We start from the raw sequence: 27,050 nt of genomic DNA, 5'->3' as shown, positions 1-27,050 counted from the left end.
TCCACCAAAGAGCGGATCTGTCCGTGGTCCCACGGCCCCCGAAGAGGAGGCGGCCCCCAGCCAAGGGTTACTGGAGCCGATCACCAGGCCGAGTCCCTCACGCCCCTGCCCCCAATGGTTTCGCGGGGCACACAGCGGGTCACTTCGGAGTCTCCGGTCCCACAGGACCCAGGGCGTCACGACCGCCACACCACCAGCCCCGCCAAGGATAGTCCAGGGGAGGTCCAACGTGGCCCACCCGTCGTCTTAGGCAGGGTCTGTACACCCAAACGTGGTAAGTCCAGCAGGTCACTCCAGCAGGCAGCTCAGCGGTGCCCCCCCCCGACCAACCACCACCTCCACAGGCACGGGGGCACTCAGACACCTCCAGTGGTCCACGTCGGCTCCGCCAGCAGCCAGCACCGGGAGAGCACGAGAACCCAGGTCCCGGCTTACCGGCAAGGATGTAGGCCACTATTCTCCCCAGGTGCACCAGGTGTGTCCCAAAAGTGCGCGGCGCCGATCAGCGTCCAGCCGCTGCGCCCTGGAGTCGCCGCCACTCAGGGTCTGTCCGGCAGCCGAATGGTCTGCCAGCTCGGCCGAATCGCCCCCACCACTTCACTGCCGGCAAGGTCGGAGGTCCTGAAAATCGAGGGCCCGGTCCTGCAGCTCCGACGTAGGCCTCGTCTCACTGCTGCCCCTTCTACACGTCAAAGCGGGCACCCACCACAGCCAGAGGGCCCCTCCAGCAGCCTTTCCCTCCGCCCGGAAGAAGGATTCCGCCAGCCCCCGGGGGACGGACCAATGCAGGTCGGCACTTCGACTCCCCGGCCGGGGAGCGCAAAACTCGAGGTCCCGGCTTTGCCCGGGGGACCAGGCCGCAGACTGCCGCCTCGGTTTCCTGCTCCACCAGCAGACCAGGAGCACCAAAGAACACACCGGGCGATACCTCCTGCCCACTGCACTGCTCGTCAGCTGTTTGGGGAACAAAACGGGTCTGGAAGCTCGGATTAATGGTCGGATAAAGAACGGGCCGGTGGGAGCTTCAGCAAGCTGCGTCCACCATCGTCGCCCGCGTAGCCACGCCCCCATACCTCAGATTTTAAGCACCAGTGTAGTAAAATAAACAAAAGAGGTCTGTAAGTGGTGATCCTTCATGTGAAGGGTCGCATGTGAACCTATGAAAATTTTCAATATTGAAAAACCACTGTGTACTGGCAAGTAACTTTAGTCTCCAGTATTGATTCTTTCATAGATTCACATGGTTGAATCAGAGTATTTAGTATCAAGTCCAAAGAAAGATGGGTAGAGCAAAACAGTCAAAACCCCAATCTCTTGTCCCAATCAACATATGTAGAAAGACATTAACATAACTTTTTTTAAATCCCATTAAAACTTAAAATTAAGGCTCCGTTTTTACTGATTTTAACAGATAAATGCAGATAGAAAACATTCATTTTCTTGTCTGTATTTATTTTTAAATGTGCATAAAAACAGATATTGGATTGCTTTTTGAGTAATTCTAAATATTGTCTGCCAGGCCAATAGATGTGTGGATTGATAGATAAGAGGGTTAAAAAAGAAAGGCATTTTAGTAAAGAGGCTTTAACAGCAGTAGATATGCACAAGGTTGATAATGAAATTTGAATATTTTCTGATTTATCTTCAGCATTGAAATCTGGCAGACATTCAAGCATGAGTGCATATTTATTGGTTAAATAAATGTGGAAATATACTAATCTCTGCTTAATTTTTCTTTTTCCACAAAACTCAAAATTAATATGGATAAATACAGGCAGAAATGGCAAAAAAATTACCATAAAACCGAGAGCCCTACTTATAATATACAGATGCATATAAAAATGTGTGTGTGTGTATATGTATATATATATATATATTTTTATTTTTTATTTTTTCTCATTGGAAAAAAAACATGTTACAGGGACTTTCTAGTTAGGTTAAGATTTCACTCACAAACCCATAGAAGTTCAGCAGTTATAGGTACCTGAGCTAACTACAACTTAAGACCCCCTCAATGCACCTCTTAGAACCTCACATATTACATCACACATGAACTGGTCAGTGACATCACTGATGACATACTCCGGTGAAAATGTTTCGTAAACGTTTGAGACTTAAAGATAGATTCTAAGCTACTGCATAAGTTAAATTACTATTCTTTCTGTACCACTGAGTGACAATATTTCTAACGTGTCATCTGTGTGACTTCAGGTTGTGAGTGGGTGCCTAAGTCGCTGTGAAGGTGTGTGAGGGGTGTATGGATCCGTCAGTGGATGAGTCGACCTGAGCGATATGGGTGAGTGGTTTTATGGGTATGTGAGCGATATGGGCGAGTGGTTTTATGGGTATGTGATTGTAAGGGTATGTGATTGTAAGGGTGAGCGGCGGTGTGAGCGGGCGGCATTGGTGAGGGGCGGCATGGGTGAGGGGCGGCATGGGTGACAAAATGGGAAAACAAATGGACCATTAGCCATCTGGATAGCGCCAAGCATCCATTCAAAAGTTCTCTTTAGAGTGGAGAAGGTACTACTAATACAACTTATCATTTTGTGCTTTATTAAGGCTTCAACATGGTACATTTACAGTGCCACATATATATATATAAAGGCATGGCCATGAAACAACATGCCTACAATAGAAACAACTCAGTATATTGTTACAATTCACAATATCCATAATCCTGGCAGGTGTCAGAGTGGGCAAAACACATCAGTAATGAAACAAATGGTAAAAGGGGTTCTGCCTGAAGTGCTTGCGTGGTGCGTAGTGTAGACAGAGTCGGGGGACCATCAATGCCAGAGGTTGTCTGGTAACGGCGCTGGGTAGGGGTGCACCACGAGGTGCAGGTATACAGAGTGCGTGGGCAGGAACCCATATGGATAATGTAGGACACATTCAGGAAAAAGTGAGGGGGCTTGCGGAAAGCCCTTTGTGTGTGTGGAAGATAGTGTCACGTTAGTGTCCAAACAGGTTAGTGCATTGCAGGTGCATATGCATGAGAATAGTCACTAGCTCAATCAGCACGATTCAGTGCAGGTGTGTGTGTCATTTTTTGCCTCCCCATATTGCAGAAAAGCATCCCAGCACTCCCCACCCGTGCTTGAGTTTCCACCCGTGCGGAGTTTGTTGGCTTCCACTCGTGTCCATGTGAGCAGCTTGGCCAGCAAGTGGTGTAGTTCGGGGAGAGGTTGGGGTGGGAGTCGCCTTCCATGCCATCACTATTACCCTCTTCACAAGGATGAAGGCCAGATCGATAAATCTGTAGAGAAGTCTGTTGACCTTTGTTTGGGCACGCATCCCCAATAAATTAGGGTGCTGATTCGAATGAGTGCTCCACAAGTTCAGTAACTGTGGCACAGACCACTTGCCAGACAGGGTAGAATATCGGGCAATCCCATACCATGGGATAGAATCCAGGGTCCGGTAGTTGACATCAAGGATAATCCTGGGTCAGGGTGGGATACATGCACTTAATCCGCTGAGGGGAGAGGTAGGAGAGGTGCATGTAGTTAAATTGTGAGAATTATAATCTGGGATGACGTGAAACATCTATCAACGATTGGAGTGTTTGGAGCAAGATGTATTCGAGACGGGTTGCGGTAGCACCGCATCTCACTTGGCTCACACCTCCGCTCTGTGTTCCAGCAGATTTGAGTTAAGGGCTGTGTACAGAATGGTAATGGCATGACACGTCCCGTCGTGTGTGAGGAGCACATGCAAGGTGGCAGACATGAGCGGTTCATCGCCACCAGCATTCCAAGTGATGCACATCACCAGTTCTCTGATGTGATGCGTCAAACATTGACCAGCACTTGAGCCGTACGTGCCCGATATCCTGGAAGGACATGATCATGCTCTTATAATAAAGTTCCTCAAGTTGATATACCCCGCTTCACTCAAAGTGGCAGCAATTTCCAGATCCCGATACCCAGGGAGCATGGCAGGTGAGGCCCTTACCCGTGTATGAATCTGCACCAGCATGTACTGGCCACGGTGATCTGGAGAGGGCGGATAGTTGGATCAGATAACTTGTATATGGGAATGTCGCCGAGTACCGCACAGAAGCATGTTCAGAGCATGTGGGTTTCTGCAGCCAGGCCATCACCACTGGCATTGCATCACTGCACAGTACATCAGTACATCTCAAAGTTAGCCGCACCGAGAACACCTTCAGTCATTTGACGCTGCAGGGTTCTGAGCACGACTTGGCGGCACCCCTCGCTCCTTATTAATTCGAGCAGCAACCAGGGCATTTCTTGGAAAAAGCTCCTATGGGAGCACTATGGGGTGTGCATTAAGGAAGCTCCAGCATCCTGGATATTGCCACTGGTTCCAATAGGGGTAAGGGCAGTGATCTACAAAAAGGCAGGGAACGACGGATGGAGCCCACCACTATATCGCTATCACCCTCCTGTTGTCCCTCTCTAAGTGGTAAATCTAGACTCCCAGGTACATGAAGGTATCATAGCACCACTCAAGAAGAATTCCCTTTTTTTGGGGGGGAGGGGGGGGGAGGTGGTCTCAATATGGTTGTGGTGCCTAGGGGAACACACAGGACTTTAGGCGAGGACATGCACAACCTCAAAACTTCACTAAAATCATCTAGTAAATGCATGAGATCTGGGAGAGCAGCACCTGCGTTTCGCAGGTATACTAGGGCACATGCAAGGCTGACTTAAGGACCAAGTTACACAATTACTGTATCGTTAACTGGAGGAAAATAATGTACAAAGGTAGCATTGGAGAAATCTATCCAGATTCACGAGAACAAGATACAGAAATTGCATCACTTCTCTCCTGCAGATCAGATGCAGCAACAATATCAGGGCAGTAGTATAAAAACTCATTGTTCAAGGGACTGGATGATAAAGAAATCAACGTGTCCTGTCAACAAAAATGCACTTGCCAAGTTTCAGTGTTATACTGTGCGTTGCCCATTTATGCAATGTTGTCAATACTTCAGATCTCTAGCAATAACCTCACTGATAATTGAAAGGACTCAGTGAATTGTAGCAACGCAGTATTTTTGCCACCTTTTCACAAATATACTTTTGGGGGGGGGGGGAGAGAAGAAGTGGAGGGGAGTGGCAATTCCAGGGTTGTTATCCCAGAGTTTAAGCATATCCACAAACTAAAATGTTTAACAGTGTTCACAAATTACTCTTCAGTATCTTCCTGCACTGGTAAGGTTTGGAAATTTAATAGCAGGAGGAAGACATTTTCCAAGGTGCCAAAAAGATGGGAGGAAAGGAGTAGTTTCTGTCCTGTAACTCCAGTTCTGTAGTAGGGGTATCTCTGTTATAGTCATAATCTAGTGAATAGTCCCGCCCATGTGCGTGGACCACGGAGCAATCAAAAATAATCTCTTACAGTGTCAAAAAATGCAGAAATGCATAGACACTTAAGAGAGAATTTAAAGACAGATAATGCAGCCTAAAAGGCTACACTGTCCAGTACTTCAACTAGAAATTCCACCACAAAATCCACAAAACAGCAAAAGCCTGTACAGATTTCCATTGCTTTAACAGCAAACTCCCTCAGGAATGATAGAGAGAAGAACCTGGACAGACAAGCCCCATAGGCTGCCATTATGTGGCTCAAAACAGGATACTGTGCCTTTAAGAGAATCTTCCAGAACCTTCTCCCAGTATCCCAAAATGCATAGCAGGTCCAACTTACTTTCAGTTCTTTTTGAAGGCGTAACACGCCAGACCTGTAGCATTCCTGACATGAAAATCTTTCTCCACCGGGGAGGAGGGCAGGCGCTTATGACTATAACAGAGATACCCCTACTACAGAACTGGAGTTACAGGACAGAAACTACTCCTTCTGTAGTAGGGGATCTCTGTGTATAGTCATAATCTAGTGAATAGAATTGCAAGCCCATCCCCACACCAAAGCGGCGGTGGAGAAAAAAGAATCAACACCACTATTTTGCAAACAGATTTTGCAGTGAAGCCTGTCCAACCTGAGCATCTGCCCTAGCATCAGTGTCCAGGCAGTAATGCTTAGCAAAGGTATGAACCGACTTCCAAGTGGCCGCCTTGCAGATTTCTGCAATCGGAACATTACGGAGCAATGCTGTCGTGGCAGCCTTGCCCCTGGTGGAATGAGCCGAAGGCTTACCTCCTAAGGTCTTATTAGCTTTTTGGTAACACAGCTGTATGCAGGACACAATCCACCTAGAGATAGACTGCTTAGAGGTCGCAAGACCCGTCCTGACTGATCCATAATTGATGAACAATTGGTCTGACCTACGAATATCACTGGTTTTATCCAGATAAAATGTCAGCACCCTCCTAACATCCAGGGAATGCAAAGACCTTTCCGCTGGAGATGAAGGATTCTGAAAGAACGTAGGTAAAGATATAGTCTGGTTGATATGAAAATCAGAAACAACCTTGGGAAGAAACTTAGGGTGAGTACGCATAACAACCTTAGCAGCATGAAATACAGTATAAGGTTCTTGGCAACACAACGCCTGAATTTCACTCACCCTGCGGGCCGATGTAATGGCCACGAGGAACGCCGCCTTCCAGGACAGGTGCTGCAACGAAGCCTTATGAATAGGTTCAAAAGGCTCCTTCATCAATCTGGCCAGCACCACATTCAAGTCCCATGAAGGCGAAGGAAGCCTGACAGGAGGGAACACTTTCTTCAAGCCTTCTAGAAAATCCTTGATCACAGGGATCTGGAAGAAGGAAGTCTGTGAAGGGCATTTCCTGTAGGCAGTCAAAGCAGCCAGATGAACATTAATGGAATGGACATTAAGGCCAGACTGCGCCAGATGTAGCAGATATGGAAGGATGACATCTTCCTTGCATGTTGTAGAGTCATAGTTCTTAGACTTGCACCAGATGCAAAACCTCTTCCACTTGTAAGCATAAGAAGTCCTAGTGGAAGGTCGCTTAGCCTCCTTCAGTATGTCCATACAATCCTCTGGGAGATTCAAATGGCCATATTGCACTATTTCAGGAGCCATGCCGCCAAACTCAAAGACGAGAGGTTGGGGTGCACCATCCGCCCCCCGAACTTCGTGAGAAGGTCCGGCCTGCACGGCAGCTTCATGTGAGGAAGGAGAGACCGATGAAGCAGGTCCGTGAACCACCACTGTCTGGGCCATTCCGGGGCAATCAGAATCATCTTCGCCCTGGATTGGGAGAGCTTGATGAGAACCGCTGGAATCAGGGGAATGGGTGGAAAAGCGTACAGAAAGCTGTTCGACCAGTTGATACATAACGCGTTCCCCAGCGTCCCCGGCTGGTAGTACCTGGAGGCGAAGTCTCGGCATTTGCTGTTTTCGGCGGTGGCGAACAGATCTACGTCTGGAGTTCCCCACCTTGCGAAGACTCCTCCTAGTACTTCGTCGTTTATGACCCATTCGTGGTTTTCCTGAATCAGTCTGCTCAGCTCGTCTGCCTGAACATTCTGCACACCTGGCAGATGAGTGGCCGTTATCGAGAGTCCTCGAGCCAGAAGCCAATGCCAGATCGCCTGCGCCTCCTGAGACAGAGTGTGGGATCTCGAGCCCCCCTGCTTGTTGAGGTAATACATCGTGGTCGTATTGTCCGTCTGTACAAGCAGAGAGTTGGTCCGGAAGGACGGTTGAAAGGCCTTCAGCACTAAGTGAACAGCCCTGAGTTCCAAGAAATTGATGTGGTACGTGGACTCCGACGGGGACCACGTCCCTTGAATCTGCAGATCTCCGGAGTGCGCTCCCCATCCCAGGAGAGAAGCATCCGTCACGATAGTCTGAGTGGGAATGTCCTTGTGGAAGGGAACCCCTTTGAGGAGATTCTTCGCTGAACACCACCACTTCAGAGACTGAAGAGCATGCAGAGACAGTCGTATCTTGTCGTCCCAAGAGCCTCTCCTCTGGTCCAACTGATCTTCCAAGCACTCCTGCAGCGGTCTCATGTGCAGCCGCGCATGTGGTGTCAGGAAGATGCAAGAGGCCATCGATCCCAGCAGAGAAGACACCGTCCTCACTGTCGTGGATGGAGTGGGCATGAGAGCCTGAGCCTTCCGAAGGAGTGATAAACGTCGCTCTTCCGAAGGAGACACGCTTGCCGACAGCGTATCGATGGAGGCTCCCAAGTACTGGATACACTGGACCGGAGTCGGGACAGACTTGGACATGTTGATGTGCAACCCCAGCTTGTTCAAGAGAACGCACGTCTTCTGGAAGTGTGCTTGCGCTTCCGAGAAGGAGGCCTTGATCAACCAATCGTCCAGGTATGGGTAGACAAACACCTTGTTCTTCCTCAGGTGTGCCGCTACCACTGCCATGCACTTCGAGAACGTCCGGGGCGCAGACTTCAGCCCGAACGGAAGTACCGTGTACTGATAGTGATTGGTGCCGACTTGAAATCGCAGGAACTTCCTGTGTTTGTGTGCAATGGGCACATGGAAGTACGCATCCTGTAGGTCTATGGCGCAAAGCCAGTCTCCCCGTTGCAGCTGAGGATAAATCTGATGCAACGACAGCATGAGAAACTTTTCTCTGCAAATCCACTTGTTTGCCTGTCGCAAGTCCAGAATGGGCCTGAACTCGTTCTTCTCCTTCTTGCGGACCAGAAAGAACCGGGAGTACAGACCTCTTCCTCTTTGAGACAGAGGTACCTCTTCTATCGCCCTTTTCCTTAAAAGGATGTCGGCCTCCGCCTGGAGCTCGCGCAGTTGATACTGCCAGCTGACCGGAGGAATCGATGGAGGAGGGCTGATGAACCGAAGACTGTATCCATTGCAAACAATATTCAGCACCCACTTGTCCTGAGTAATTTTTCTCCACTCTGCCAGAAAAAATTTAACGCTTCCCCCCACCGGAGCGGGTAACGGACGAAGGGGAAGTAACCGCTCAGGGTCGAGACCCAGCCGGGCCCTTGTTCGCGGTAGAGGACTGCTGTCCACCTCTACCCCTCTGACGTTTCTGGAAGGGTCTTCTGTATTGCTGCTATTGTTGCTGCTGCTGCTGTTGCCCAGAAGACTGTCCCCTTCCTCTACCCTGCGACCCGAACCGTCGTTGGAACTGGCGGAAGAGTTTCTTGTCTTTGGGCTTCTCCAAGCCCACGGCCGTCAGGGTTTCAGCCTCAGCCTTCATCCTGGCCATTTCGTCATCTGCATGTTTCCCGAAGAAGGTGTCGCCGGAAAATGGCAGATTTGCCACTCGCTGTTGCGCTTCAGGCTTGAGCGACGCCAGCCGGAGCCAAGCATGGTGTCTCTGATTGATACCGTGGCAGTAACCATGTGCGGCCAACAGGGAGATATCCGCCGCGGCGCTGATGGCTTGGTTCGAAACCAGCATCCCTTCCTGGACGATCTCCATGAAGTCCTCTTTCCTGTCCCGCGGGACAAGGTCCGCAAACTGTTCCATGGAATCCCACAGCGCACGGTCGTACCGCCCCAGCAACGCCGAGTCGCTGGAGGCCTTCATCGTCGTGGAAGACGTCCCACACGCCTTCCTTCCAGCCGAGTCAATCCAGCGGCTCTCCTTATCCGGAGGCACAGTGGAGGACGGGGAGGTAGCATGTAGTTTCCTAGCCGCCGTCACAATCACCGAATCAGGCACTGGGTCCATCCGTAAGAAGGCCAGGTCCGACTCTGGCGCCCTGTACTTCTTGACAAGCCTGGAGGGAGCGGCTTTCACCACCGCCGGCGTAAGGAAGAGCTGTTCAGCAGGCTCAACCAGTCCTGGCACCAAAGGGGGCGAGACAGGTGCTTCGTGTGCAAAGTCTCGAAGATCACAGAAGTCGTCGGCGTAGGGGCCGTCTCCTTGATCCCCAACTTCGCCGCCCCTCTCAGGAGAACCTCCTGGAACGTGCCAATGTCATCTATCGGAGACACCCTCGTCTCCGGTGAATCCGACAATGTAGGTGAATATGAACGGGTCCTAGAGGTCGAACGGGATCAGGACCTATGCCTCCTATAGCGATGTCTGGATCTAGAGGAGGATCCGTGTCTACTCCTAGATCTGTCTCTCTTCCCTGAGCGTGACCTCGATCTCCTGGGTCTGGGACGCTCCACCGGCTTCCCCGGGACGGACGTCATGGGCTTAGGAGGAACCTTCGACTTAGGAGTTTTCTTCGGAGGTGTCGGAAGTCTGGGCATCGACACCAATCTCGGTGGAACCGGAGGAGGAGCACCAGGCACAGGGGCCTGTGGTCCCGACGGAAGAGCAGGTAGAGGAGGCAACGGAGGAGGAGTTGGGGCCCTCGGAGGAGGACCTCTAGGCAAAGGAGGAGGAGGAGGAGGCGTAATAGTCTTCTTCGGGGTATACACCTCTGAGTACGCCGTTCCCGGCGAACCACCATCCTGTCCTGACTGAGGGGAGCCCCCCACAGTCCTCGGCCTGTCCTTACGACCCCCCGACGTCGAAGACCGGTGTCCAGACGTCGAACCTGGACCCCTCGACGTCGAGCGGCCCTTCGGCGTCGACCGTTTCACACGCCTCGGCGTCGACCGGCTTCTATGCCTCGACGTCGATCCCGACCAGATGGACGATCCTTTAAACCTCGACGGCGAGCGCTTACACCTCGACGGCGACCTCGACCGCCTCGACGGCGACCTCGACCGCCTCGACGGCGACCTCTTCGATCGCCTCGACGTCGACCTCGATCGCCTCGACGTCGACTTCTTCTGCGCCGGAGACCTCTTCCGCCTCGACGGTCCTCCGATGCCTTCCACTCGACGCCGACGACGAAGAAATCGACACCGGGTTCGACGGCGGCCTGTGTAAGTCCCTCGACGTCGACGGGCGACGTTTTCACGACCCAGAGCCCTGGGGAGACCGGGAACTGGCCGTGGACCTTCCTCTCGACGTCGTGGTCAGAGCAACTGACCCAGACGGAGACCTTGGACGTTTGCTGGACTTCCTGCCCCTGGGGAGCCCCCCAGAGGCCTCAGCATGGGCAGTAGAAGCCCCTCCAGACCCACCTTGAGCCTTCAGTCTTCTTTCTTCAAGGCCCTGAAGTCTGATCTTCCTCCTGTCCTTCAGGGTCCTGCCAGAGAAGCCTCTACAGATCCCACACTCCTCTGGGATGTGGGAAGAGGGAAGGCAGAGGATACACACCTCATGGGGATCTGACTTGGCCTTCTTCCTGGAGCACTCCGGGCATTTGTCAAATAATGCAGGCATTATGGACAACAAAAGGGTGCAGAAACCCAAGAAGAAAGTCACCAGAGTACTTTAAAAGTACACAAAATCAAATTTAGTGAAAAAACACCACAAAACCCTTGAAAAGGGAGAGCTCAATGCTCCAGGGTCCTGCTTGCAGGAGTCGGAAAAAAGAACTGAAAGTAAGTTGGACCTGCTATGCATTCTGGGATACTGGGAGAAGGTTCTGGAAGATTCTCTTAAAGGCACAGTATCCTGTTTTGAGCCACATAATGGCAGCCTATGGGGCTTGTCTGTCCAGGTTCTTCTCTCTATCATTCCTGAGGGAGTTTGCTGTTAAAGCAATGGACAGGCTTTTGCTGTTTTGTGGATTTTGTGGTGGAATTTCTAGTTGAAGTACTTGACAGTGTAGCCTTTTAGGCTGCATTATCTGTCTTTAAATTCTCTCTTAAGTGTCTATGCATTTCTGCATTTTTTGACACTGCAAGAGATTATTTTTGATTGCTCCGGGGTCCACGCACATGGGCGGGACTATTCACTAGATTATGACTATACACAGAGATCCCCTACTACAGAAAGTGCATTTACAATCGCTTATTAGATGTTCACATTAGCATGTATAGATTGTTTATTTGCTCATGCAAAAATGAAATTCACAAACATTTGCTTGGAGTACAGATTCAAGACCTAGTTCTAAGGAGCATTATGAAATCAGAAAAGATGTAAATATGTACGTTACATGTGTTACTCAGTTTGTGAGCACCATTTTCTTCTTCAAGCTGGAGCCCTCATGACCAGAGCTCTGTTGTAAACCAGGCTTTAAATCTTGCTCTTATCTACCTTTCTTTATATATTAACAGCGCCCGTATGATTTACTTTTTTCTTTGTTTGGTGCGAAGAATATCCCTCCCACCTCCCAAAAATCATCTATCGACGTGGCATTTATTTAGTTAAGGGCCGGGATGCTCTTTTTTCTTGCCTTGCCTCAAAAGCACACCACTTCCGCCTCCAACACAGCATCCGGCAGCGCTCGCCACGCGCCTATATTTCTTTACAGCACCCGCATGGATTTTTTGCCTTGCCTGCAAAGAACACCGTTCCCACCTTCCAAACAGCATTGAGCAGCGCTCGCCAGGCTCCATTATTTAATTAACGGCATTTCAGTCTGAAGCAGACATGGTATTTTTACTGGTGTCTGCGCGTGGAGGGCCATGGAAGGAGTGGTGACTGATGGGGTGGATGATAAATGTGGAGGCTTCGTCACAGCTCTCCTCTAGCCCGCTGTCATTAATCATGGCTACTCTGTGTTTCTCTCCTTTTCATTTCCAGTGAGCAGCCTCCGGTAGCTCTACTCTGGTATGTGTTTTGCCATTCTGTGTGAGCTGAAGAACTCTTAGCTTCTGGAATTATCCTCGTTTAACTTTTATTTTACATCCGGTGAAGTTTGCATGGTCTTGTTCCCCTGAGGTGGTTTGTATTTGTTATTGCCTTTGGCATGGCATCCTCCCCACCCCCGCCCCAACAACCACCCTTTCAAACAAGCAGTTGCAATGAAATAGGTCTCACATTAGTTAAATGAGGGCTATTGGCTTTGCAAATCGAAAAGTAATATGGCGGTCAAACACCTTTCTTTAAACTGTATTTATGTATTCACTGCTGAAATTACTGCATACTGTGCATTGATACAACATTGAATAACAAAAGAGAAAATAAGTTGTTAGTCCGCCTTATCACTTTTATATTTGCAAAGCCAATTGCTTTGCATTTAACGAATGCGAGACCTATTGTATTGCGAATGCTTGTTTTTATACTGCAACCAATGCGAGTAATTCAAGCTCAAAGCTCACTGCATTTCCATAAAGTGCTTGCTCGATAGTTAAGGTTTTGCATTAATGAATCATGCATACATGTTTGACCAACTTATACATATGGATACAAACCATGCTTTAGTGACATACAATCTTATTTCAGACATCTATACAGTGGTACTGCAAACTGGCAGACAAAGGGACTGTGCTGCAAATGGTTGGGCCTACTTGTCCGGAAGGTAAAATAAACTTTATCAACTCTAAACAACATGGTTTGGCCTTCACACTAAGCCACCCCTTCAGAAAACAGAGTGGGTGAAGGAGAAATTGGATTCTGCGGACCACACTATATTAACATAAGACCAGAGAGGCTTTATAGGAATTACATGCCTGTGAAGATTTAGACAACACAAGCACAGGCACCACTAAAGGAGGATCTCATATACATTGCACCCAAGTCAAAAAATAAGGACGTTGGGGGACCTCGGGTTGTATAGCTTTCAATGTAGACTTTAAAGTTTTCTACAAAGCATTAGCATCCATGAGTGCAGTGGAGTATGTGGCTGTTGCTTGGATATTAAAAAGCCTTTCACAGTAAACTCTTGTTTCCTACAAAAGGTCATATTTCAATTTCAAACAAAGATTTCTACCATGGATTACGTCCATCTATATGGCACAGGAGAGATGCATACTCCATTTCCTTTGCTCTTTAACTTAGTAATTCTTGGGGGTAAACTTGGTAGGGTGGGGCACAAATATTGGAGAAAATACATATTTGTTTCAACGTATGCAGATATGCTTGCCCATTTGACCAGACCAATACATTAGTTCTGCTACTGCTCAAGGAATTTAGGCTGCCTTCCAGTTCGGTAGCAAATTGGTACAAATCGACCTGTTCCCCAGGGGTGCCCAACAAGTATATGACTTATCCCTCAAATAGATCCTATTAATTACAAATTCTTCATAAACAAAATCCCTTGTTGGCATTCTTTACCTTTGATTAGTACTGTTGTAGCTGACTCAAAAAAACATTTTTTTTTTAAATATGCCGATGGAAACTGTACAAAAAAAACAAAAAAACGATTTCACAGGGAAAAATATAAATTCTGTTAATATAAATGTTTAACTCACCGTGCCCGTCACCAAAGTTGGCTTTCAATCTAGCATCCAAATGACTTGGGCTGGGTTCCAAATGCAAACTTAATTCAACTGCTCTGTTTGTCTCAGGGTGAATAAACTCCTCCTTGCTGCCGTCCCTTCCAAAAGTAAAATCTGCCAAAAGGGGGTTTAATGCACTGTCCTGGCCCAGGTGCAGAGGTACCACTGGGTGCCTTAAGCTCTTCAAGAAGAAACCTCTCTTTCCATCTGTGTCATCTGCATCAACTAATGCCTCCTCGTACAAGTTGCAATCATCATGATGTGAGGAAATATATGGAACCTGGGTTTCCTCGTTTTCAGCTCCAACCAGCGGATTTCTTGCAGGATTTCCAGAGTTCATAAAGAAACTGTCAGGTCTGTTTCTATTTTGTAGTACATATGGTAATCCACTAATGCGCGATGTTAAGCAATGTTGAGTTTCCACATCCATAACACCACCTGAAAAGTTAAGACACACATTTATTAGCGCAATCATTTTTTTTTTTGGGGGGGGGGGGGGGGGGGGGTCGGTTTCTCCAAAAAGAAAATGAACAACATTCAGGAGCATCAAAACGAGGGGGAAAGACATGGCACAAGACTATAAGGAATGGCGAATCAATGTCTAACGACCACTGGCAATTGAGAAATTATAAAATCAGAAGAAAAGGATGTTTTCTGGAGACTGCCTGGAGCCCTCTATTAAACCGACTATGGAAAGATGAAAAGGAAGGGGTGAAGAGAAAAATATGGGAAGGGAAACCAGTGCTGGTTTAAAAATCAATTCTAAGCAGCAGCAGAGTGAGATGTGATTTAGCAAGAGAGAATATCCAGAGCTGGAATTACATTGAAAATAGAGGCCTTTCAGAAATGTTATGCTAAAATAGAAATACTTAATTTGAGCTTACTGAAGATGGAAAGTAAAAAGTATTAATGCGCAACACACGCCTGCACCAAATATACCAAAACAAAATGAAACATAATAGGTGCTATATATTTTTACCTATGGAAATGGGAAGGGACTGGATTACAAACATGGAACACCTACAAAGCCTAAATTTTCTACAAGGGTCCACAGGTTTTTGACCTTTTACAAACGGCTGACGCTGTATGATACTGGTACTCTCAAGCAATCTCCCAGAAGCGGTAGCCTGCCTTCAAATGTTTAATCGCTCAGGTTTTAGTGGCAGAAAACACATCTGAGAGTGAAATGAAGAAATATTACCCAATAGGTCCACAATCATTTGTTCAGGCTCTTCTGTGCCCCAATCTACAAAATGTACTTTTTTTAGGTCCCTGCCTACCAGACAGCACAGCTGTCTGGCTTTGAACAAGACATCTTGGGGACTTACAGAAAGTTAACCTGGGAATGCATTCCGTCCGTGGATTGCTATTGGTTTTATGGTATGTAACTCATGTTTTCTGCCTTTCCATTAGCTGGCTTTATTTGCTTTAGGCTGTGCAGCTGGAGTGTGTGTGTCCCCATACTAAAGCCATGTTTACAGTATTCATCCTAAAACTCGTTTTCACTAATTAACAGGTCTTATATGTTGTTCTTATCTCGTCACATTTGCAAGGCAGAGGTCAAAAATCAAGTTGAGCGTTCGTGGGAGTCCGGTGTTAAATTTGCTTTTCACTGACTACAATACGAGCGTTTATATTAAAGAGGAATGCAGCGTACTTTCTTCATGGAGCCTGCCTCTGCTTTTATTTTAAAAAATGTTTTAGACATGGCCATCTCATAAGCTATGTTGTTCTTCAGCTGCACCAAACATTTTGTTTTTTGAAAAATTCCTCTGCTATGGCAAGTCCATTTAATTTGGGAAACAGCCTTTTTAGGAAAAAAAAGTACGAAAATGCATTTCAGTCTCAACCCAACATATGGTATTCTTGGGACATTTACACTGTTTATGACCCATTCAGTGTCAAGCACAGGGTAAGAACCTTTCACAGGAAAGAGCCAGTCACATTGTAACAATTTATCAGTGCTTGGTTTTCACTTCTATGTATAGAGCGTATGCTTTTCTATGACATCTGTGGCAACTTTTTTGAAGAATTGTTTAAGCTTAAAGGCAATTTTTATGAAAGCTTGTATGTTTATATCTAGGTACACAATAAATTATGCATTCTTTCTGCAAATGTGCCTTCATCAGAACACATATTACCAGATATAAACGATTTCCTCATTTGTCCTTGCAGGCACTAGGGTCATGATTTTAATGGTGCTGCAGGGGCCAAAATGTTTTAGTTAACCCACTGAGAACGGATTTTGGTGATATTTTACTACTAAATAAGAAGTCACAAGTGCAACTACTTTATATGCGCTAGGGTCATGATTTGAATGGTGCAGCAGTGGCACCGGGCCAGAAGCTCTAGAAAACCCACTTAACATCGATTATTGCTATATGTTAATACTAAACAATTACCTTGCAGGCACTAGGGTCAGGATTGGAATGGTGGTGCAGTGAGTGGCACAGGGGTCAAAGGGTCTAGGACAGCGTTTCCCAAACTGTGGTCCGCGGACCCCCAGGGGTCCGTGAGACATTCCCAGGGGGTCCGCAGGACTCGGGTGTCTGCCGTCGTAGTAATAAACTAAACACCCATGCAACCTCCCAGCACACATGAGCTGGGAATGTTGGCGCAGGGGCGGGGGAGGGAGGGCTCTTCTCCCTCTGCATGCGAGTGTTTTACAAGTGTACCTACGCATTTACAGTAATAGCATGGGTATGCTTTAAAAACATCTTTCCTTTTTTTGTCAGCCTCATGTAACATAGTTGCTTAGATCAGCCGGCACTTACCACAAAGTGCTGTCGAGAGGCGACATTACCTGTTACATAAATCCCCTCGATAATCCTTCATCCGTTCAGAAACAAAGTGACAAGCTGGGATTCGAACCTCTGACCTCCCGATTGCCTTAGTCTGCAAACCATCAGACCTTGGTCAGTCGACTAATCATCTTTAAACAGATATAAAATGGCAGTGAACCATTTTAAAAATGTTGTGGCGCCTGCTCTCTGATTTTGCACTATAGAAATAGTGCATACATCACCTCCAAGACGCTAACATTTGGGCCAGGAACAAGTTAACTTCCCACAATGCTGGAGTTTTATAACACCACAAAATCCGAATCACTACTAGGCCTGCTAATATCTAGAGTGGATGTCATTTGGAAATTGCATCGTTTGGCACAACGCAATAACATGGATTGCTGCGTGAGGCTGAGACCTGTAATTATGCGCGGTGCATAACGATTCCAGTTTAAAACTCCGCGGTGGCACCCAAGTCCCCCACCATAGTAATGCATGCCACGGGGTTCTTGAAAGGGGCGGGGCGGGGCAAAGGCATTAGGAGGGGCACTGCAAAGGCAAACGATTCCAGTGGCAATGCACAGGAAGTAAATCACTCCCACAACTGATATATTGCATCGTGAAGCAGAAAAAAAACAGCTTCTGCATTTCACCATGTCCCTAGGGACAAACTAAACAGCGCACATGGGCCCCCAGGATTATACCAACATTGGCCGTCCAGTCATACCGGTGTGATCACAAGACTATATTCTGATCTAGTGCCACAGTCCTGAAGTCAGCTGTGGAACTCCCGGCTTCCAGGATAATCGTCCACAGTGTGCTGCTACATACAATGGACCCGAATCCGACGGGAGACTCCCGATTTTCGAAGCCATAAATGGCTTTCTTTTGACCATCTCTCTCCTGAATTTGCCTCTGCTTGAATAGAAGTCAACAGGGTGATACACTCTCCCGAATATTTCTGTGAAATCTTCCATTTTCTTCTTCGAAAAATGTTGGCAGGTATGCTTCTAGTCTAAATCTATCCTGTCTGGCAGCATATATACATTTACACATTACCAATAATAGGGCAGAGAAAGCCAGCTTCTTGTGAATTGTTCAGATCTCACACCAGGTACGTTTAGTGAGTGAATTGAAATACATATTTGGTGCGCATTAGCAGCATATGGTTATAGACAATCTTTGAAAAAAAAATGTTATTCCTGCGGATCCCAGTGAAAAGTTTTGCAGAGATTTACAAATGCCATCCGGAAGCTCTGCCTCTTCCCTCATTTATGTCATGTTTGAGAAGCACTGACAAAGCAAACAGCAGTTAGGATTGTGGACACCACAAGCTCCCCAAACACTTCTTTCACTCACACACATAACAGATAATAAATCACATTGATTTAGGCCCAGATCTCTGTACTGGGGTGAATGTATGACATTGTTCTGCATTCTGTCCGTCAATTGTTGTTTTTAGATAATAAATCACAGGCAGCTGCAGAGCAAGCTTCCTCCGCGCGCACACATGCAGTGCAAGCTTCCACCAACAGAAGTGAATTAGTTGAAAGGTACATGTGTATAGGCTACCATTACTTGGCAGGCAGGTAAAAATAGATGCAGCCAGGATCAGCAGTAGGATGTTCGCGTTGCTGTCTGATTGCTCACTTTCCACAAGACTTTGGGTGAATTATGTGTGCTGTCAAGCTTTCGTACTCAGACATATCAAGTTCTTATTCTGTGTAGCCTTTGCGGTTTGTTGTTGGCAAGGGACAGGGGCAGTGGGCATCCTAAAAGGAGAGAGTCATGTCAGGTGCCACACGAGGCCTCTCTGAAATATGCCTTAACTTCACTGCTCACCCCTTGGTGGTAAAATGTTGTTCTGCTGTCCGTGACTAAATATTATGTCTAGCAGGGGTTTATGGTAATTGGCATAGCATTGTTCCATGATCTCGCTGAAACAATTAGCCTCCTGTGCAGATACCTTCCGGCCATCTCTTGCACTTCCATGATGAACTCCTAATATAGACCTTGAATTTGCTCTGTACACTGGCTCATCGCTTTTGTGCACTATCTTGTTAGAATTTTCACAATATCCGTTGCTCCTTGGGGCATGTCTTTATTATAAAATGCTTCATAATTGTATAATATTTTAGACCTTCTTAAACTGTGAATAGGTAAACAGGATAAAAATTCACAGTCATTCAACCTGTTTCTGTAAGAAAGGGTCAGCACTCCGAGGCCCTGGAATGAGAATGTAGAGGTGCTGCTAAGATTGAGAGCAGGAGACTTGTACAACTAAATAATAATAATACACTGCTGTATGCATGCAGGTCCATGCCAATAGACCCAATTCAGGCTGTCTCCCTCCTGAAATTGCCTCTGCTTCAAAAGACGTTTTTAAAAATAAATTTAAATTGTGCAAATTGCTTGGGGGTCCCCGGCTTCCAGTAGTGATTCAGTGGGGGTCCTCAGGAGTCAAAAGTTTGGGAACCACTGGTCTAGGAAACCCGCTGAACAGAGATTATTGCTATATTTTACTAATAAGCAGTCAAAAGTGCACCATGCAAGCACTAAGGTTATGATTTGAATGGTGCAACAGGTGCAGTGGTACAGGGGCCAAAAGGCCTAGGAAACCCACTGAACACCAATTCTTGCTATGTTTTACCATTAAACAAGCAGTCAGGAGTGTTTTTATGGTAATTTAGTACCATTGTACCCAAAGTAATTCATAGCCTAGAGCATCACTGCAATAAAAGGTGTAACCTATTGGACTTCTCGGTCCGCCTACAACTAAGGTTACATTCAGCACATTTACATGGCACATTCTCATGGTTTTTGTGTGGTCCTAAAATGCTTCTTAATCTGGACACACTATAACACCCTGGCAAGGGCATTCCCCATTCTATACAATAGCACTTCAGCTGTTGTAAACACTATTTAAATACTTATAACTTACCATATTGCATTCCATACGAAAGCATTTCCAAAGCCAATAGGTCTCACCTATGCGAAATCTATTGGCTTTGTCAATGTTTTTTAGTCATATTATACAGCATGCCGAGCTTTAGCGCAGTATAACTGGGGAAAAAGAAATCGCTATAACGCGGACAACGCTGGCTGTGTCATAGAGCTTTTTAAGTCCTGCCTAGGCAGCGCTTGCGCTAACTCTTCGAGACCTGTTGCATTCAAGTATGGACTTTAAGCTCCGCCCATTTTTCACTCAACTTTTCAATTGGTTCACTTTACTGTCTTTTGTAAATAATGGCTTTTGATTCATATATAGGCTTTGTCATCCCTCCTTAGTATCTGCCTCCTTCTGTTTCCTCATATGAGAGCAGCCTCTCTTACATGTGTCCTTACTCTCTAGGTTTAACAGTTAGTGAGCACTATTTAGTTAATTAATGTGTTGGTTAAGCCGGCACGACATGCTGTCTAGATTACATCTAAAGCTAAAGTGCGAGCCACGATTGCTACAAAAGTCACAAATAGAAAAACAAAGGGAGGCGAACACCGCATTTCTTTTCCAATGATTTACTTTTGTAGCAATCGCGGCACGCTGCACTTTAGTTTTAAACATCTTAAGCTAAAATGTTGCATGCCACGATCGCTACAAAAGTAAAAAATTAATTTATACAGCAGCTGCACAACTTTTTTTTTCTATTTATTTACTTGTGTAGTTATGAGACTGCTAGGATATTTTTAGAGAAAAAAAAAGATTAAGAAACACTCATTTGCTAAGCCAATAGCTCTAATGCGTGACCTACTGCATTGCAAATGCATGTTTATATTAATTTCAGCCATTTACAACATAGCTACAAAAATAATTAGCAAAGCCAATAAATCTAACATGGGCAAGACCTATTGGCTTTGACAATGCTTGTTTGTATTGCCATTCACTAAAAGTGATAAACTAATTTCAACAAGCATTTACAATGCAACGGTCTCGTCTTTGCAAAAGTTAGAGCTATTGGCATTGTAAATGACAATTTTTTTTATTTGTGTGTTGGTTTTGAAAACAGATAAATAAATGGCATTGTCATTTACAATGCCAAGAGCTTAGTCTCGCGCAAATGCGAGACCTATTGCATTTGAACGCACACACACTGATCAAGGAACAAATAAAGAATATTTATAGCATAGCACATGGGTTCTCTACAAATATATATGAACATATTTGCAGTTGGAAGATCTGTGTTGTATGTTTTGTCTTAATTCTGCTTTCAGAGCCCCCCTCATAATGGAGATCTGCTTATTATTTAAAAAGCAGATCTTTCTCCACAAATCACCAATATTTTAAATCAATTGTGTATTCCAGTAATTCACACGACACAATGTTTAATCAAAGTGATTATAAAAATGTATAAGTTTCAATATAAAACATAAAATCATGTCCTAATCTTTCTTTTAACAGTTTTTATGATTGCATTTTGGGGGCTGAAAAATGTTTAGTCAGATATGGTTTTTCTAAAAAAAAAAAAAACTAAAAAAAAACATCAGTCTCTCTCGGTTTACATTTTTCAGCCCACAAAATTCAATTATAAAAATAATCACAAGAGATTCATGAGTATCTAGTCCTAAACTGGCCACTGCCACATTGTTGCTAAGGTGAAAACCAAACAGATCTGGTCTCGAGATCTGTCGGCTCCGCGGATCCTCAGCGGTATGAAAAATACGTTTTTGAGCTCAAATTGCTCAAAAACTAGTAAACAGATGTATAACACATCACAACAAGCATTGGCATAGCAAATAGGTCTCGCCTTTGGGACCTTATAAGTGTTTAGCCACGCAACAGTTGATGTTGTTGCACCAAGGATATTGTGCTGAATAGCTAATAGTTATAAGGTCCAAAAAGCGAGACCTATTGGCTATGCCAATGCTTCTTTGAATCACAAGCTGTTGAGCCAACAGGAGGCTGGAACCTGCCCTCTCCGCTCCAAGGTCTGCAGATTTGGCCTTACACCACAATCTCCCCCACAAGAAGAAAGCATTTTCAATATTATATACAATGAAGCCATAGTTGTTGCTTATTTCTGCTATGCAACTTACAGCCATTGACAAAGCTAATAGTCCCACCTTGTTGTAGGTGTAATGTACAGTTGAACCAGCAAAATGCCAGGGCGGCACACTATGCTAATGCTAGGTACAGATGTTTAGCTCAAGTGTTTTAAGCAACACCCTTAATTACATCAGCCACACGTCTATGAGAGCCCCCCTCGCACCAACCCCCGTCTTTTCATACCACGCAAAGTCCTACTCCTGGCTCAATGGAAAACCGGCAACAAACGGCTGCAGTGTCATATTTCAGTTTAGTATAAGTCAATGCACCACGAGAGCCAGGGCATACCCAACGTAGCAAATTTAAAGCACACTGAAGCTCTCTCACATACCCACTGCACAGCAACAAACACACGAGCAGTTTTGCGTTCACCCGTGTGTATTGGTTGTAAGCTCTTACAGGCTTATTCAAAGGCTCCCCCGTTGATCCCAGACGCATGGGCATTCCCTTCTGGATGTGCACCGCACTAGGAAGCGAAAACCTAAACATCAGACTTCAAGCTTCCAAGCATGATCTCCAGCTGAGTATTCAATGCAGATCTGTCCTCCTAAACAGCCCACCAGATTCTGTTGGTGTACTAGTATTTAGGGAAAAACAATTAAAGGTGATGAGCTCATTAGACTCGATTGGAAATTAAAGTGGCAACTTTTTTTATTTGTAGAATAAGGGCATCTATATTTTAGCTAGAGGGAAGCAGCTGGCATTCTTCGCGGGGTTCACGTTCCTCAAAACTGTAAATAAAATGTAAAACGTTTACAACTGCACAGACCGGTCTACGGAAGTGCCCCGTTAAAGGCCTGTTATTTGCGGTCATTTGTCTCATTGTGTTTGTGAAGCAGGAGAGAGGCCCTGCACGGGGCATTGAACTTTTCAGCTATATCGTTATTTGGTGCGTATTTAAACTTGATGTGAAAGGCCTTTGCAGGAGGCATCTTGAAGTGTTGCGAGTAAGCATCCTGGGGCCTTTCTGTCTTCCTTCCCCCAGCCAGCACCGGCTTCTCTCAAAGGGAAACCTTACATGAGGTTAGTTACCTCCTCCCCAGGATGCAGTTACTGGGAGCCAGAGCAAAGGTGGATCCGGTGCGAGCCCTCTGACTCCCCTTCGGTTTATAAGCAGCAATTCAGCAAATTCATGTAACCCAACGAACAAGTTACTTACCTCCAATAACACTTTCTGGTGGATACAGTATCTGCCTGTGGATTCCTCACCTTATGAATATCCCCTGCGCCAGCATTCCGCGAAAACTTTCCTAGCTCTCCACGCCAATGAGGTCATCACAATGCCGTGGCTCAGCACGCGGCTCCGCATGACGTCACTGGAGCCAACAGAGGACCACGTCGTCGTGAAGATGTCAGTTCCACCCATTTTTTCTGTGCCTCCGAGGCGAACGGGTGGACCGATCATACAGACAAAGCATACATAGTACATAGTATTCACACTAACACCCACAGTGTAAAGTGAAATAGGAAAGCAAAAGAAGAAAACATTTCCTATAAGCCTACACAAAGGCAAACAGAGGCAAAACAAAATGACAATATAAAACAACCATATTAACCAATATCTTTTTTAAGGTATAAAAGGGTGGACAACGGGGAGGAGGGTGGGTCAGTGAGGAATCCACTGGCAGATAATGTATCCACCTGAAAAGGCGTTGCCGAAGGTAAGTAACTTCTGATGGATACATCTGCCTGTGGATTCCTCACCTTAGGAATAGAATTCCACAGCAGTCCAAACCCCGGAGGAGGGTGTCCACCCTTCTATACCAAAAAGTCTTGCAAAACAGAGCACGAAAAATGGCGGTCCCTCCTCACCTCGGAATCTAAGCAGTAATGCTTCGCGAAAGTGTGGAGGGAGGCCCAACTTGCAGCCATACAGGTGTCCAGCGCAGGAACACCCCTGGACAAGGCAGAAGTGGATGATTTAGCCCAGGTGGAATGAGCTCTAATGCCTTTAGGAGGCTCCTTACCAGCCAGAGCGTAGAAGATCTTGATGCACAAGATGACCCACCTGGATAAAGTGCGCTTGTGCACCGCCTTGCCCTTCATGCGTCCAACATAGCCCACAAAGAGCTGATCGTCCTGTCGCAAGTCCTTCATTCTATCCAGATAGAAACTAATCTCATTCTTAGGATCAAAGCGGTGAAGCCTCTCCTCCTCCCTGGAAGGGTGAGGGGGAGGATAGAAAGTAGGGAGGGTAATGGACAGCCCTAGATGGAAGGGAGTTACCACCTTAGGCATAAGAGGAGCCCTGGTCCTGAGAACCAACCTTTCAGCATGAATAGTCCAAAACGGAGGCTTTGAACTCAGAGCCTGAAGTTCACTCACCCTCCTGGCCGAGGTGATAGCCACGAGGAAGACCGTTTTGAATGACAGCAGTCTCAAAGTACAGGTATGCGTAGGTTCAAAAGGAGAACCCATTAAGAAAGTTAAAACTAGATTTAAATCCCACTGGAGCATAATGAAGGGAGTGAGCGGAAACATATTAGTAAACTCCTTAATTCTTAAAACAATTGGAGAATTGAAGAGAGACTGCTGATGAGGCAAACAAAGAAATGCTGATAAAGCCGAAAAATATCTTTTAACAGTGGCCACAGAACAACCCTACTGAGCTAAATGCAGCAAAAAACAAAGAACACCAGACAGATGAGCTTTTAAGGGATCAATAGACTTCTCTCCACACCATTTAACAAATTTTGACCACCTGCAGGAATGAATAGATTTGGTGGAGTGTCGCCTGGCCGATAATATAACATCCACCACGTCAGGCGGGAGAGAGAAAGAATTCAGGTTGCCCCGTTCAATCTCCAGGTGCAAGCTCTGGAGGTGGGGGTGTAGAACCTGCCCCTCCGACTGCGAGAGGGTGACTACCCTGAGAGGGAGACGGAGAGGAGGATGCGACAAAAGAGGTCTGTGTACCACACCCTTCTTGGCCAATCCAGGGCGATCAAAATGACCTGGGCCCAGTCTTGGCAGATCTTCCTCAGAACCCGAGGAATTAAGGGTATGGGAGGAAACGCGTAAAGGAGCTGCGAGGTCCAACTCAACCGAAACGTGTCCCCCAACGCTCCCTGCCCCGGAAACTGGAGACTGCAGAATGACGGACAGTGCGCGTTCGAGAGTGGCAAACAGATCCACCCGAGGAGTTCCCTGCATCTGGAAGATATGTTGAATTACCTCCGGATGAAGCCTCCACTCGTGATCGGCGGAGAACTGCCGACTGAGACTGTCCGCACGTACGTTCAGCACCCCAGCCAGATAATTTGCCATCAAGCAAATCCGATGGTCCTGATCCCAGGACCGGAGCCCGCAACGCCTCTCTGCAAAGACGGTACAACGCTACTTCTCCCTGCTTCTTGACGTACCACATCGCGGCAGTGTTGTCCGTCAGGACTTGAACCGACGGAACGCGAAGGGAGAAAGGCTTTGAGAGCCAAACGTATCGCCCGCAATTCCAGAAGATTGATCAGAAGCAATCTTTCCTCTGGAGACCAAAGACCCTTGATCTACAGATCCCCAGATGAGCGCCTAGGGTAGAGGCATCCGTTATCACTGTGGTCACCGATGGGAGGAAAGTAGATGGGTTTTACTTAACACAGATTGCCCTCCACGCTCCACCAAGACAGATCTGCTGCAGCTTCTCTGGAGATCCTGACTGACTCCCTGAGATCTCCGTTGTGCTGATACCACTGCCTGCGGAGACACCACTGGAGCGCTCCCATGTGCCAGCGTGCATGACTGACCAACAGGAAGCCAACAGACCGAGCAGGCAAAGGACCTTCAGAACTGGAACAACCGCTCCATTGTGAAACAAGGGAATCATTTCTTGAATGTCGAGAATCCTTTGAGGAGGTGGGAAAGCTCGACACACAGTGGTATCCAGTACTGCCCCTAAGAACAGGTTGCGCTGAAGGAGGACCAGGTGAGACTTGGACACATATATCGAAAAACCCAATTTCTACAACAGTCGGGTTGTTACCTGCAGATGACGACGTACCATCTCTGGCGACTCTGCCTTCAGTAGCCAGTCGTCCAGGTAGGAGAAAATCGGGATCCCCGACCTCCTGAGATGGCCAGCAACCACTGCCATCACCTTGGTGAAGACTCGAGGTGCAGTACCAAATGGAAGGACCGCAAACTGGTAGTGTTGCGAACCCACCGTAAACTGGAGATACTTCCTGTGCGCATCATTCAAGTCGATGGACACCATCCAGTCCTCTAGTTGAAGCGCCTGAAGAACCTGCACTAGGGTGAGCATCTTGAATCTCTCCTGCTTGAGAAACAGATTCAAGATTCTGAGGTCCAGGATAGGACGTAACCTGCCATCTTTCTTGGGAATCAGGAAATACCGGGAGTAGCAACCTTTTTTTCTGCTCCGGAACCACCTCTATTACACCTTTTTGTAACAGGACAAGAACCTCCTTCTGAAGGAGAAGTAAATGATCCTCCGTGCAAGGAGGGTAAGGATGAGGGAATTCCCTGAAGGGAAGGGCGTACCCATTTTCTACCAGATCAAAAAACCCAAAAGGTCTGAAGTGACCAATTTCCAATCCTGTAGAAAATGGGTAAGCCGGCCTCCCACAGTACCTGCATGATCCAGGATGGCAGATCCTCCACAATACACTTGACTGCCCTAAGCAAAGCGTCAACCCGTTCTCTGAGAGCGATCTGCTAGCTGTTCTACAATCCTACGAACCCTCTCCCACGAATTGCATTACCGCTACTCAGTTGACCATACCTACTATTATCCCCAACCCTCTCAGAGTTACCAGACATAACAATAGAGGGATCATCGATAGCAACCTTAGAAGTGTCCCACTCTCCCAGGACCCTTCCCGGTCCCTCATTACTCCCAGTCTTAAATGCACACTCCTAAACTGTAGATCTGCTTCCAGACATGCTGCGGATATAGCTGGGCTCATTATCTCACAGGAACTAGACCTGCTTTTGTTAACTGAAACCTGGCTAACCGATTCCTCCACCCCACTGTTGGACATTCTAGTTCCCCCCCAATTACGACATCATCAGATTAGACAGAATTGATAAGATAGGGGGAGGTATAGCCTGTATTCATCGGAGTGACATCATTGTAAATAGAGCCTTCATCCCCGGTCTTCTCTTCCTGCGAATACTTCTGCCTAGACCTTAGC

General features: G+C 46.7%; 1 protein-coding gene across 8 annotated transcripts in view; it reads right to left on the bottom strand.

The window, feature by feature from the left end:
* The window catches only part of ZMYM4 (zinc finger MYM-type containing 4), a 1,395,070-nt gene that overhangs the window by 1,017,046 nt on the left and 350,974 nt on the right, over nt 1-27,050 (bottom strand). For all 8 annotated transcript variants that reach the window (XM_078681133.1, XM_078681129.1, XM_078681130.1 and 5 more), the window contains exon 2: nt 14,053-14,517. In XM_078681133.1, coding sequence (XP_078537259.1) covers nt 14,053-14,509 — 457 coding nt within the window. In that variant the 5' untranslated portion in view covers nt 14,510-14,517. The remainder of the gene's footprint in view (nt 1-14,052; nt 14,518-27,050) is intronic.

The sequence above is a fragment of the Lissotriton helveticus genome, chromosome 3_1 (genome assembly GCF_964261635.1).
Source record: "Lissotriton helveticus chromosome 3_1, aLisHel1.1, whole genome shotgun sequence".
NCBI lineage: Eukaryota > Metazoa > Chordata > Amphibia > Caudata > Salamandridae > Lissotriton > Lissotriton helveticus.
This window is presented reverse-complemented; position numbering and strand designations above follow the sequence as displayed.